Below are 13704 nucleotides of genomic sequence, written 5' to 3'. Positions count from 1 at the left end.
ACCAAGAATTATTTAATATGTTAGAGAATTTTGTTTTATTCCATTTCACTTCAACTTTAGTGGAATACTGTGGAATTTGAAACATTTGGCATTTCGCTATTGTGCAATGCACGAGGACTCGGACAGTTCGGACTGATTGTATCTGTAAAAGATTGGCAAGACATTCCTCCTAATTTAAAACCAATCCTTCGAAAACTGAAATTGCTGTTTTACCGTTTTACATTTGCGTATTTTCCTCACTGAAATAATTTTTATTTATTTATTTCGTAATCCTACAGCTAACAAATATTATATATAATATAAATAATTACACAAAAAATATAGCCAGAGATGACATACATAATATTTAACTTCAAAAAGGTTCAAAAATTTACAAAAGAAACAAACAATAACATTATTCAATACATTTAACTGGGTGGTATAGGTACAATTAGGATGTTGCTGTGTTGTTTATGGTGTAAAAGTGAGGGTATGTACTTGAAGTTCTGTATGCGCTATGGATATTCTTAATACTCCTTTTAACTATATTCCGTAATAGCTTAAACAAGTCAAGGCTTCAATAGTGGTCGTTGTATGTCCGGGGTGCGCGATACAAAACTGAGTTTTTTGCATAGTTAGTGATGATGTGAGGAACATGAAACAAAGCACGATTACGTGTCTGGTAGGCAGGAACAAAAATTTTCTAGAAGGGAGCTGCAATTGATTTTATTTGAGACGATGTCGTGTACTAGCAATAAATCGTATTGTTTTCGTCTAGAGTCTAGAGTATTAATTTTAAAATTTTCACACGCATCTTTATAGGTATTAAACTTATTATAGGAGACACATTTTATAAAGTCGTTTTGGATCTAATCAATTTTTTCTTTGTCTACTCTGTAACTTTAATTACCAAATAGAAATCACACCAGCCAATTATATTAGAGTGTAACTTAACTCTGTGCATTTTATATCCTTCTGGATATTTATTATCTGTGTCGCAACCAAAATCTTCATACAATCCATGTATCTATTCGAACCACAGATTGAATACCTATGAGGAATTGCAAAACAAAGACATTTAAATCTAAATGTGGGGCAGTATCGCCTATTAAGTAAGGTATAGGATTGTGAAACGTATTCAGTATTCATTGCTAGAGATTTGTACGTGAGCTCCTCGCCACATGGGATTTTGAAGCAATTCTGCAGATATTTGCTACTTCAGCACCGATATTATGGAGATCGCATATCCGCAATTGGAGTCGGTAATTCGATGTTTGTTTCCAGAATACTTTACATAATTTACTATTAAGACATTGTGCACCACCGCTATGTGGAATCCACTGAAGTATTTCCGAACCAATTCGACTTAGGGTCCTTCAAGAAAAGAGCGTACCAATTCTTGAAAGGCCGGCAGCGCACTTGCGAGTCTTCTGGCAATGTGTGTGTCCATAGGCGGCGGTATCACTTAACATCAGGTGAGCCTCCTACCCGTTTACCTCACATTGCATACAAAAAAGTTTAGTATAAAAATTACATGACTTTTCAAACTTATGCAGGAAGTGATTAGCAAAACTAGTGTCAACACTTCTTATTATGACACAATCATAACAAAACATGAACACAAAATCGAAAACAATAACTAAGCTGGGTTTTTTTTTCATAAATCTGTGGCAAGAAGCTAAAAACACTGACGTTTTTGTGTAGTTAAATATAAATAATACCTTTAATTAAAATTTGACATAAAACGCGAATTAAACGTATTATAACGAACAAATACACGGCAATAAGTGTACCTTAATTATGCGAACCGATCTAAATCACATATAATAATGAATTCAAGGAACGTTAAGAGGAATTCAAGTAAAATCGAGACTTATTACAAAAGGAATTAATTATATTTTAATTAATTATGCTAAAGCTTTCAATGAAGCTATTAAAACAAGTAATTAGTACACGCTGCAACTTGAAACCAGGTACATGGAGTACTCTTAATTATATGGGTCATAAGTACTATAAAATTATCACGAATCACAATATGCACTCAGTTAGCCATTTTAATATACCTATTATAAAATATTCGACATTATATATCCAAATACATAAAAAACTTAGATTTATTGCTCTGAGGTTTAAAAGACACAGTCACAACATTTTACTATTTCTGCATATTACAATTAATCTCTATATACCTTGCAAGCAATATAAACAACCACACACTCCTTGGTGACCTCAGCAGCACAAAAGACCGCGCGGCCGCCCACCGACTTGGTGGACTGACGACATCGTCAAGGAATTTAGCTCCTAGTAGCTAGAGAGCCCAGCACAGAAGGCCTAAGTCCAGGAATGGACCGAAAAAGAAGCAGTGGTAGCCATTTAAAGTAACTCTCAAATTTACTAATTGTATACAAGTTTTTTCAAGGTCGATACTTGTGTACAACATTCATACATAATGATTACTTAACTTTGCGCAAAATAACAAACACTGAGATTGGTAGACAAAAATTTCGCACCTATTAATAAGCACCGTTATTTAATTGAATTGCTTAAATAACTGTTAATAGATAACTGTAAGAATTCACTTCGGGCACTCTAATATCTTATTGTAAGATGACGTAAGAAGAAAAGATGACGGAAATAATAGAATATAAAGCGCACATGTTCCTGTTTAGTTTCCAAGTCACGCTCTCCTCCGAAACGTTTAAATACATTCACCGAAACTCTGCAAACAATTTTATTTGGGCAAAATTAATTTTCATTTAGGTTATAATTCACGACAATTATTTTTTTAACATTTTGTAATAACAATATAAGTAATAAATTATGGGTAATCTTCGGCAGGCTGATTGTAGAAATAAATTTAATAGCTATTTTCGTTTAAATACAAGTTAATTTTGAACAGATATTTATTAATTACTTAAGTTTTTAATTACTCGGAATAGCGTATGAAAAAAGGCATTGTCGAACGCGGGTGATATTGCGGGTAGACTTTATAAGACTATCATAAAAAGTCTCATTAACTATAAATTATATTAAATATAATTTAGTTTAGATATTTTCGTAGCAAACGAGTGGGTAGGTCTCAAGAGACTGCGCCCACACTATTTAGTACCATAATATGTGGGAGAAAGATATATTAAACCTAAAGAAAAACTGGTTCCAAGAACTATTGTAAAAGAAATCGTTCTAATTCTTAAAGAATTTCTGAATGATTTCAATTTCAATAGAAATGATAGGTATTATAATAGCTTTTTAAAGCTGTTTTCTCTGCTAAATATGTCTAACAACAATAAAAACTATACGTATTAAAATTGATTCGTTAATATATGTACAAAAATACCTTGTCGTGGTTTTATATAAAAATTAATTATATTTACCTAAATTCATGGCGTGACAGGATTTTCGCGTTTATGCAATTAAAAATGACATTTCTTGACACTTGTCAGTTTCCCAGATTCGAGAACGCTTTAACGTGAAATTAAATACTTGAGTAGGCAACAATAACTTAGGAAATTAGTTTGGAACTGTCATAAATCGTGAAATTCGTAACAACATCAAATAAGATGAGAACAGTGTAAACTCTTTATAACGAATTTCAAGGAACCGAGCATTTTTTCGTTATATGGAGGAAAGAGAGAAAAAAATACAAATTTAACCAATTACAATAATTTCTAATTTACTATCAATTGGTAAATTATTCTAAACTGTTCCAGCTGTGTTTTGCTATGCTAATATTAGTTTTATATTTTTATGAGTATGTTGTGCGTGTCTTGGGAGGTGGTGGAATCATCTTCATGAAACAATAATATTTTTTTAATGGCACACGTGTTAATGCTGACAACAATAAAGGCGAGATGGCTGATCATGACCTCGGTGTCTTTTTTAGAAATTTCGGCACCTCAAAAAGTTAATTTTGTAAGCTGTATGTTGCTGAGAGACATCAACATTCAGACAGAAAAGAATTCTTCGTAATAAAGTATAACTGTTGCGTTATAAGGAGTGAATTAATGTATGGGTTATGTGTTGAACCAAACAAATTTAACGTTATACAGAGTTTTTCGTTCTAACGAATGATGTTATGAAGAATTTACACTGTATTTATTAAAGTTATTTAAAATTTAAAATTCACATATGGATTTAAAAGAAATAGTGAATTCTAATTGACATGTTTTAATTTCTATTTATATATTAAAGTTTACCACATCATACATAATACTATACGTATATCTACGGTATATGTTACAAACTCTGTTACCCAAAATGTATGACAATTTACGTAATCATAAATGTTACCGAAATAAAATAAAAAATGCAAATACATACAATATGAAACAAAAATACCAGAAAATTTTGTTGAGCAGAAACAAATACTAGCGAAACAGCGGATTGGGTACAAGATATGAACATAACATAATATGCTTTCTTTAAAATTGATAAGCCTGCTACCGAATATATCTAAAAATGTCTATCAAACATTAATGAGATTCATCTGGACCAAAATATCTCTCAAAAGTGTATTAATAACCAATAATACATTATATCAATTCAATAGTACAAGTAAAGATGAAACATATAATGAGATTTTTAACCCCGACAGAGTTAAGGCTTCAAAGGTATTGATGTTAGTATCAATAAAGAAATGCAGCCTTTGTAAGAGTATTTCTCAGAAGTATATATAATGAAATGGATCTTCAGAACGTTATTTAATAAAGTAAGCTGTATTCTGAGATATTATGAACGCTTTAATGTTGCCAGGTTAAATTCATTAGCTGATAAGATATTACATTACGTGGCAATATGCGTCAAAATGGGTAATGATTTTGCTATTAATTTTCCGTTGAATGACCTCAGATTTCTGTATGTTTTTAGATCATTTGTCAATCTAATAGGCAATCAGTTCCTGTGCCTGACACACGTCAAATTTTTGGATCTAAGGCAAGCCGGTTTCCTAGCGATATTTTCTTTCACCGTTCCAGCTAATCTTAAATGCGCACATAGAAAGAAAGCCAATCAAACCTACGACCTCAGATGAGAGTAGCACACTGAAGCCACTAGGCCGACACTGTTGTTGTATTTGACGATACCTTTAATTATATTCAAATTATTCTATAAGACGCTCTCGACAGACATATATGTTGCATAAGTTTTATTTAATGAACGGATGCCACATCTATAATCATTTCAACTTTCGAAAATTGCGTGATGGTTTCCTATAATTATTATCAAGCTAAAAGTTTAATTGATAAATCGAAGCGTATTAATAAGAACTTTTGTTTAATTGTACCGGATTTTATGGGTGTTGTGTATTTTGTTAGCTTGCTAGACTTTGCTATGGGTAAAATCCTATTTAGAAACTAAATCTATAAGCCTATATAACTATATTTCATATAGTTGCCAAACTTTCTTAGTAATTCATAAAAAATATTTATTGGTTAAGCAAACCCACAAACAATTGAGAGTAAGGACGTGCGTTCAAATTGCGAAACATTTATGTTCTTTACTCGTCCTTAAAAGAAGACAAGACATAGACAGTCTTAAATCTCAGTTATTATGAATTTCTTTAAGTCTATAATGACGTGAACGGATTGAGATTACTCCAGTAAGCGTCATTGACTAAGACTCACCTCTTCAGGCTTATCAGACTCGTTATCAGCCGACTCCTCAAGTATATTTGTCAATAATACACTCGGTCTCATTGATACCCGTTTTCTAGCCATAGACCGTCTCCGCATTTCCGCACTCTCCTCTTTCACTTCATCGCTTATTGTCGCGAATTGTTCATAAAAATTAATAACCCCACTTAACTCCCCATCATTATCGACGACCTCCTGCTCTGTACTTATAGAAACCCTCTCCTCTAATCGCCTATACCCTTCCTCTGTGTTATTTGTGGAAATATTTCCGGAATGCCCATTATTGTACTCGTATTCTAAATCGAAGCCTCGATCGTCGAAAAGGCTTTTGAATTTCGCCCAGCAACCCGTCTTTTTTACAACACTTTGCTCGATTAGACCGTTTTCTTTGTGTTCCATTTTTATTATTTCAATGAGGACATTATAAACGGAAATTATTATTTTATGAGCCGTTTATACGCGGCTCTTATCTTATGTCAAGACGTCTTGTAAAATAATTAAGGTATAGGTTGAGGAGTTTAGATTTTAGATCGTTTAACATTCACGACACATTATGCCACTATCACTATTGTGTATCCTCCGCGCGTGACCACTGTAGAGATTTCTATAAGACTGAGGCTAATTGGCTAAGTAATTCTGATAAAATCCGATAAGAGTACATTATTTTAATTTAATCAGCGATTATTACGGCACTGATTACTGATAAATATTTATTTAATGCCATAGCTATTCATATCTAAATACTGGTAACAATTCGTTATAAATAATCATCGTGATTAAATTGTTCTAAGGTAGTGTACATCAAACTTCATCTATTGCAAAATTGGAATATGATACTTCTGGCGTTTGTAATAAAGATCAATGCTGCTTGAGACCAAGGCTGTTGAGTCCTACGAGTATCGTTGGTACAGCTTATGATGATGGGCAACATGTAAGGTAAGAGAAGGCCAGCCGGGAACGTACGGGAGCGGACCGGCATGACATCCGACGAGCAGCTTTTTAGACTAAAGTCAAAGTCGAAAATCATTTATTCATATAGGTAACACAATGTACACTTATGAACGTGAAAAAAATATAACGAAATGCTTCTAATTTTAAACTTACTGCCAGTTCTCAAATCAAGGGCATAGAATGCAAGAGAAGAACTGGCAATAAACTCTGCGCCACTCTTTTTAATCGCAAAGTTTTTGTTGCGCAAGATACCCAGTAATTCAAGTTGTTAACAGCCAATCTTATAATAAAGTGGCACGTGAAGATGAAGAGTATGCGTGATAACGAGACAAAAAACGTTGTAATTCAAATGTTCTTATTATTTATAATAATATTGGTTTATAAGTGCGACGGCGAAGGCCAGGGTGTTTGCTATACCATGAGCCAGAACCAAACAGTTGCACAGATCCCTTTTATCAAAAACGGTGCTTACTGAATGCTGTCTCCGACTACTGACACCTTTATGTTCGCAGAGGAAGTTCACCGTAGTGAATAACTAAATTATATTTTTAATTGCTTTTACGACATTTACATATTGGCTTGGTATATATTTTTGTATATATAAATATATTTTTTTAATTCGAGGAACGCCAGTTGAGCTGACGTTGTTTGAACAGAAAAATTTCAATCAATTTGATTTAGTGCAAAATGATTAGGAATCTCATGTTCAACCACGCCAACAATTAAAAGTTTATGAAAACAATACCAATTTCAGTTATATATCGTATATACGGATTCAGGTGGATCGTATGCACAATGATGTGTTTGCACACATTGATAACTGCAAGTTTAATTAACAATGAAGAACAGTAACAGACAGTCTACTAAATATAAACAAATGATTATACTCGTAATTCAAATACTTATTATTAAATGAAAATTATCATGTATTTTCCTTCTTAAACCCTTAATATGTAAATAAACCATCCAATTGGCGATTCATTAACTAATGACTACTGAGATCAAATGTCTGCGTTGAGCGATGTATATGCGTAGGATTATGTAAAAAATAAAAACAAATGAACAATTGTACATTGTCTCATTATCGAACGTCAAGGCAAAATACAATACCATCGTTCCAAACTGAACTTTTTTAAGGCAGTTTTTGCCGTTCTCCTGTTAACACTATATGGAACCAACTGCTGAAGTATTTCCGAAACAATTAGACTTAGGATCCTTCAAGACAAGAGCGTACTAATTATTGAATGCATTTGCAAGCCTTCTGGCTATGTGAGCGTCTATGGGCGGCAGCATCATTTTACATCAGATAGACCTCCTGACCGTTTACCTTCTATAACATAAAAAGAAGAAAAAATACGTGGAAGTTTGTTATAGATGAGCTGGGAACCCTCACACAAGTATGTTAAACTTACGCAAATCGAGCAATTATAACGTATAATTTTAATTATACACCATTTGAAATAAATAAAATCTCCAATCATACACCAAGATTATGATGATTATCATAACATATATGTTAAAAAATAAGCCTTTGAAAGTGAGAAAATGTTTTGAATGTTCTCATTCATGCTTACAACCGATATAAAACCGATATATTTTATTTACCGATTATATTATTCGTGGACTGTTGTACCATTGTTTTACAATGTATCAAGAAGGTCAGTCAATCGCTTCAATTGACATAATAAAATTGCCCTTACACGGGTCATTGCAATGAACTTATTATTGTCTGTATAATAAATAAATTATTATTATAAAGTATTTGGCACATCTATCACATGCACGTTTATTAGTAGAAGTTCTTAGTATTGAAAGATTTTTGTTTCAGTGCACATACTGTCAACTATATGATCGTTGACTACATACATTACATTAATGAAATCTAAGTCGTAATACACTACTTTTACCGACTTACTTTACTTTACAAAAATGTTGTTATCAGTATACCTGTGTGTAAATGAATGTATATGCAAAAAATCCTCAAAACAAAGTCATAGTATCGGTGAAACTTTTTCATATAAGATTCATAATCCAACTAAGGGAAATGTCCAAGTTTTATCTTAATTGGTTAAGTAATTTCTGAGATTTGGGTATCCACGATTTTCTGGAGGCAGCATACCAATTATAAGTTAGGCATATCAATTATATTAACAGGTATTTAAAGTTTGTTTAATTTTTTTACTTTTTATATAAAATTCTCTATCTGAAAATTCCGTTCAAGCTGTGTTTAAAAGATATCAAGAAATTCAGCTAGGTTGATATTTTCCGACTATTACAAATTGTACTAATTACGATTCGTTGTGTTTATAAGGACGATTTATTTCTGATTGTTGAAGGTAAAATATTATAAAAATCCCTAGTGGAACATAAGTTTATCACGTGAACACAATTTATATATTTAAACTTACAGCGACATCGACTAGAGGCTCATCTTCAGGCGTAAGAGCGAGGGAGGAGCGGCGACCTGCGCGCGCGCCTGGAGACCCACTCGAACTACCTGCAGAGAAACATTCAGCTCTGTTAATATGGAATTTATCTTCTCACCTTATTACGGGTACGTAAAGGGCTGAATAGTACTTCATTTGTTTTGCGAGGATTCCGAATATTTCCTACAAAATACTTTTAAAAGACTTTAATAATTTTATTTCTCTTGAAGAACATTCACTTATATGAGAAAATACTATAACAAAAATGCATTACGCTTATTAATTAATTGTATAGTACAATAGTATAATAGCAGGAAAGGAACGGAAGGCAATTACAAATTTTTATACAAAAAGAAATCCAAAACAACAGCAACGTATGATACAATATATTAAAAAAAGGTTTGGTCCTCTGATTTCTGTATATATTTCATAATCATTTGTTAATCTAATAGGCAAGTGCGTGATCAGTCTCCTGCCTCCTGTGCCTGACGCACGCTGTCGACTTTTTGGGTCTAAGACAAGCCGGTTTCATCACGATGTTTTCCTTCACCGTTCGAGCGAATATTAAATGCGCACATCGAAAGAAAGTTTATTGCCGGAGACCTAACCTACGACCTAAGGGATAAGAGTCGCACGCTGAAGCCACTAGGCCGTGCTTATATATAATATGAATAATACCCGAATAGTTTTTACCGTAGCTGTAGTTATTTGAGAATATTTTATTTTGAAATAGCCTCTTATTAGTATATATAAATCTGTCTAGATATCTTGATAATGGAACATATCGTAGTACACGGGACGTCAAAAAAAATCCAATTATTAATTAAGAAAAACTAAGCGATAAGAACTAGTTTAATTAATCAGCATTTGCAATCTTTATAATGGAGATGACACACTTTCTTTCTTAATATTTATGGCCTTCGTTCGTTTTCTGAATATTTATTGATTAGTTTTACATTAATTTGTTTGTATCAGAAAAGAATTATACTCTAACATTGTTAAAACAATATCTTCATCTAAGAAAGTATTTTGTTTATTTTAACCATGTCTCATTTTATCATTTCTAAGTATTTTTATTTATACCTGTGTGTAATGTCAATAATGCGAAGTAAAATCCCTTAAGGTTTTTAAGGTTATTAACATGATAATAACGACAAGAATTTAGGCATTAGTCTTTTAGTTAATTTAACATGAACAAATTTTTTAAAGAAAGTTTTATCAACGGACGTCTGTCGATTCACACTGAGCATCTTTTAAGGCAGTTTGGAAGTATTTCCCAACCAATTCCTCTTAGGGTCCAAAAAAATTGCGTACCAATTTTTTAAAGGCCGGCACCGCACTCGCGCGCCTTATGACATTGAATGATGTTAGGCTATCCACTTAACATCAGGTGACCCTTCTGCCCGTTTGCCCCAAATTCTATTTAAAAAATCTGCTATGCTTCACTATTTAAAATAATGTTTAAATAAATGGTATATCTTGATTGGGTTATTAAAAATATAAAATAATAATTTACCATTTATTTATTATCACTTTATACTTTCTGTAATTTCACACTTGCAATTTACCAATTGTTTTGTAATGCTCTGTAATGTAAACTTATAACTGATGAGGATTGCCCGTTGTCCTAATCATATTTTTTAAAACTAACTAAAATACAAAACCAATCAATTTTAGCTTTGTAATCATACACACACAACACTCGCTCATATGTTGAAAAAACGTGAGTTTTGGCCCATTTGAGTAGACGATGTCAGCGACAGTCTCAAAGCGATACCGATCCCCGGTCTTCGTATGCATTTTTGATGTGCTACTATTACTACTGCGGGCCCAGGAATCAACTATTTGTCCATTAAGAGAATTTTATCAATATAACAGATGAAGTAAAAATAATGTAAATCAGGGATTGATTGCAATTATACGATGCAATTGAGTGTGATAAAAAGTGTAATCATTAGTTTTACCAGGTGCTAGTCTAGTCTATATTAGATCGTCGAGGTCATCCAGACTGGTTCGCTTTCTGCCCCTCAATGGTTACACATAGTTACAAAACTCGCAATTTGTGCTCGTAAAAATAACGGTACTAAAATCAATTTTATATTAAGCTTACGAAATTGGAGCTATAACATTAAATAATTGAAATATAATGATACTTATTTTATTTAAAATCATAATATAACAAATTAAATGCAATATTTTGGACGTGATATTTTATATAAATACAAATGTTGCTAAGTATGTAAAAGTAGTCTAATTTATTCAGTATTTTATTACCACGTGCTTGACATCTACCTACGTAATCGGCATTATCAATTAGAGATGTCAATTATCAAGGATTCGATTAGATAGTAGAATCGTGTCGTACCTTCTTTGTACTATATAGGTGTAAAACATAAAAACACGAAATCCAAATTCAAATATTACCCACCAGTCTCAATGTCATCACTCCCGCGCCTCTGTAACCATCTTTGCACTATGTCTATACTGGTTTCCTCACCAGCCAGCATTTTCTCTACACATAATTATGTAACGAAAAAAAACTAAACCACTCACTCATTCACTGATTAACACCACAGATTACATAGTTGAGAATAAATTAAACACGAGTGCAATTCGCGCGCAAATTTGACAGCCAGACATATTATATTTTTTAAATGATAATCACCGAGATGCGAGTAAACAAATGTGCAATTTATTTTTACTCGGCAATGTTTTTTTCGCGGAAATATAGACTTTACTGTCACGTGTTAAATGTCACATGTCGATGTACAGTTTGTGAGACTGCCGGTTGGATAATGGCCGTCACGGCAGTAGTTCGAAGAAGGGGGGTGAACGAGTGCCTCGTAAGCTTATTGAATTACAATGAAAAGAAACAAATGCCGATAGACTGGTATTTGATGGTACATGGCTGTCAGCTAAATGTTAGGTCGTATTTCGTAACGGAATGTTAGGTAACCGCGGTACCTAAGCAAATTCAAGTTTTACCTGTTGGCCTATTATATCCATAATATTTTTTTTATTATGGATTGAAACCTTATTTATTACTAAAACAATGAAATATATCTTAGAATATCATTAAATAATTGCGATTTAAAGTCATAGAACCTATTACAATTTTGTTTTTGTTATAACTTCGTTTACAGTTATGTATGTACACTATTATTCTTCGTTACTAGAAATGTTTGCTTCCTTTAAAACAGTAACGCTTATAAATTAGCACGGATTAAGTATATTAACTTATTGCGAACAGACAAAAACTGAAATTACACCAACAAACAATTGTAGTGCAATTTCCTGTATCATGTCCAAAATACACTCCTTCATCTCCATTTAAATTACATTCCGTAAAGACAAAAAAAGCAAATTAATAAAAAATATTTCAGAAATTTTGACATTCATACTCGGTTTTCGTTTGAGGTTTGTCTTCAAAAATGATAATTACATCCTTAATTTACCTTACGAGTTGTAAATATGTCATTTTATCTCGGCAGAAACACCTGTTTCTTTGCATATAAATTAAAAAATCAATTATGTGACGTTTGACAACTCTTTTGATAAAAGGTTTTAAGGATAATACTTTAATGCTTCGTGATATTTATTATGCAAATTTATTATTTGGGTAGATCCATTTTATTTCTTAAACACTCGATCAACTAGTACATTTCTCGCATCCAGGAAAGCCAAATCGTACATTCGATATTGTCAAACGTTCATCAGTTTTAATTAGTCATATTATTAAAACTACAATGGGGCACCTTATTGTAATCCAAAAAAAATCTGGAGTATCTTCTAGGACTACGATATGTTTGTACATACATTTAATCTTTATAAAACACAATAACGACCAAACAATATTACCTGAAACTACTTGCTTTACTTTAACACATAAAGAATTTCCACACATGCAGTAACATTATAAAAACACTGAAACATAGTATTATACATATATCATATTATAGTATTATTAACAAATAATGATTTTACAACAATACTAATAAATATGTTTATGATGTGAAATGCGGATTGTTTTTGTTGACATAACTAAAAATGTCGGCCTTTCAAGAATTGGTACGCTCTTTTCTTGAAGGACCCTAAGTCGAATTGGTTCGGAAATACTTCAGTGGGCAGCTGGTTCCACATAGTGGTGGTGCGAGGCAAAAACTGCCTTAGAAAACGCTCAGTTGTGGAACGACGGACGTCGAGGTGATACGGATGGTATTTTGAATTTTGCCTTGACGTTCGATAATGAAACTCAGCTGCGGGTATAAGACCGAACAACTCTTCTGAACACTCCCCATGGTAAATGCGGTAGAAGATGCAGAGGGACCCAACATCTCTACGCAACGAAAAGGGATCAAGCCGCACGGAAAGTGATTGGTCGTCGACGATTCGAACCGCTCTTCGTTGAATACGGTCAAGTGGAAGGAGCTGGTACTGGGGAGCTCCCGCCCAGAGGTGAGAAGTATGATATAAGTGGATTTTGGGAGGTCTAACAATATAGATAAACGATAGATTCGTGTTTTGGTAATATTCCGGTGGAGGACCAAATGAATTAAATTCAATTATCCGACCTTAACACAATCTGTCAGACAAAATTTTTAACGGTAGCAAAAACGTTATCACATCACTCAGCGTCAAATTAACTTTTAGCGATTGGAACTTAAACAATTTAGCCATTATGCAGTTTTAAATAAATGATAATTAATATAATTTATTCA

General features: G+C 32.8%; 1 protein-coding gene across 7 annotated transcripts in view; it reads right to left on the bottom strand.

The window, feature by feature from the left end:
* Nucleotides 1–13704, bottom strand: part of LOC123716017 (high affinity cAMP-specific and IBMX-insensitive 3',5'-cyclic phosphodiesterase 8) — a 127510-nt gene that overhangs the window by 52839 nt on the left and 60967 nt on the right. Inside the window, exons 2-3 of one of the 7 annotated variants that reach the window (XM_045671491.1) lie at nucleotides 11415–11498; nucleotides 8969–9057 (exon numbers count right to left, since the gene is read on the bottom strand). The exons of 1 other annotated variant lie outside the window; for it this stretch is intronic. In XM_045671491.1, coding sequence (XP_045527447.1) covers nucleotides 8969–9057; nucleotides 11415–11498 — 173 coding nt within the window. Of the gene's footprint in view, nucleotides 1–5600; nucleotides 6173–8968; nucleotides 9058–11414; nucleotides 11499–13704 lie in introns of those variants that run through there. 5 more of the 7 variants (XM_045671490.1, XM_045671486.1, XM_045671489.1 and 2 more) reach the window with 5 other exon arrangements.

The sequence above is a fragment of the Pieris brassicae genome, chromosome 11 (assembly GCF_905147105.1).
Source record: "Pieris brassicae chromosome 11, ilPieBrab1.1, whole genome shotgun sequence".
In the NCBI taxonomy this organism is placed as follows: Eukaryota; Metazoa; Arthropoda; class Insecta; order Lepidoptera; family Pieridae; genus Pieris; species Pieris brassicae.
Note: the sequence above shows the minus strand (reverse complement) of the source record. Positions and strands in the feature narration are given on the sequence as shown.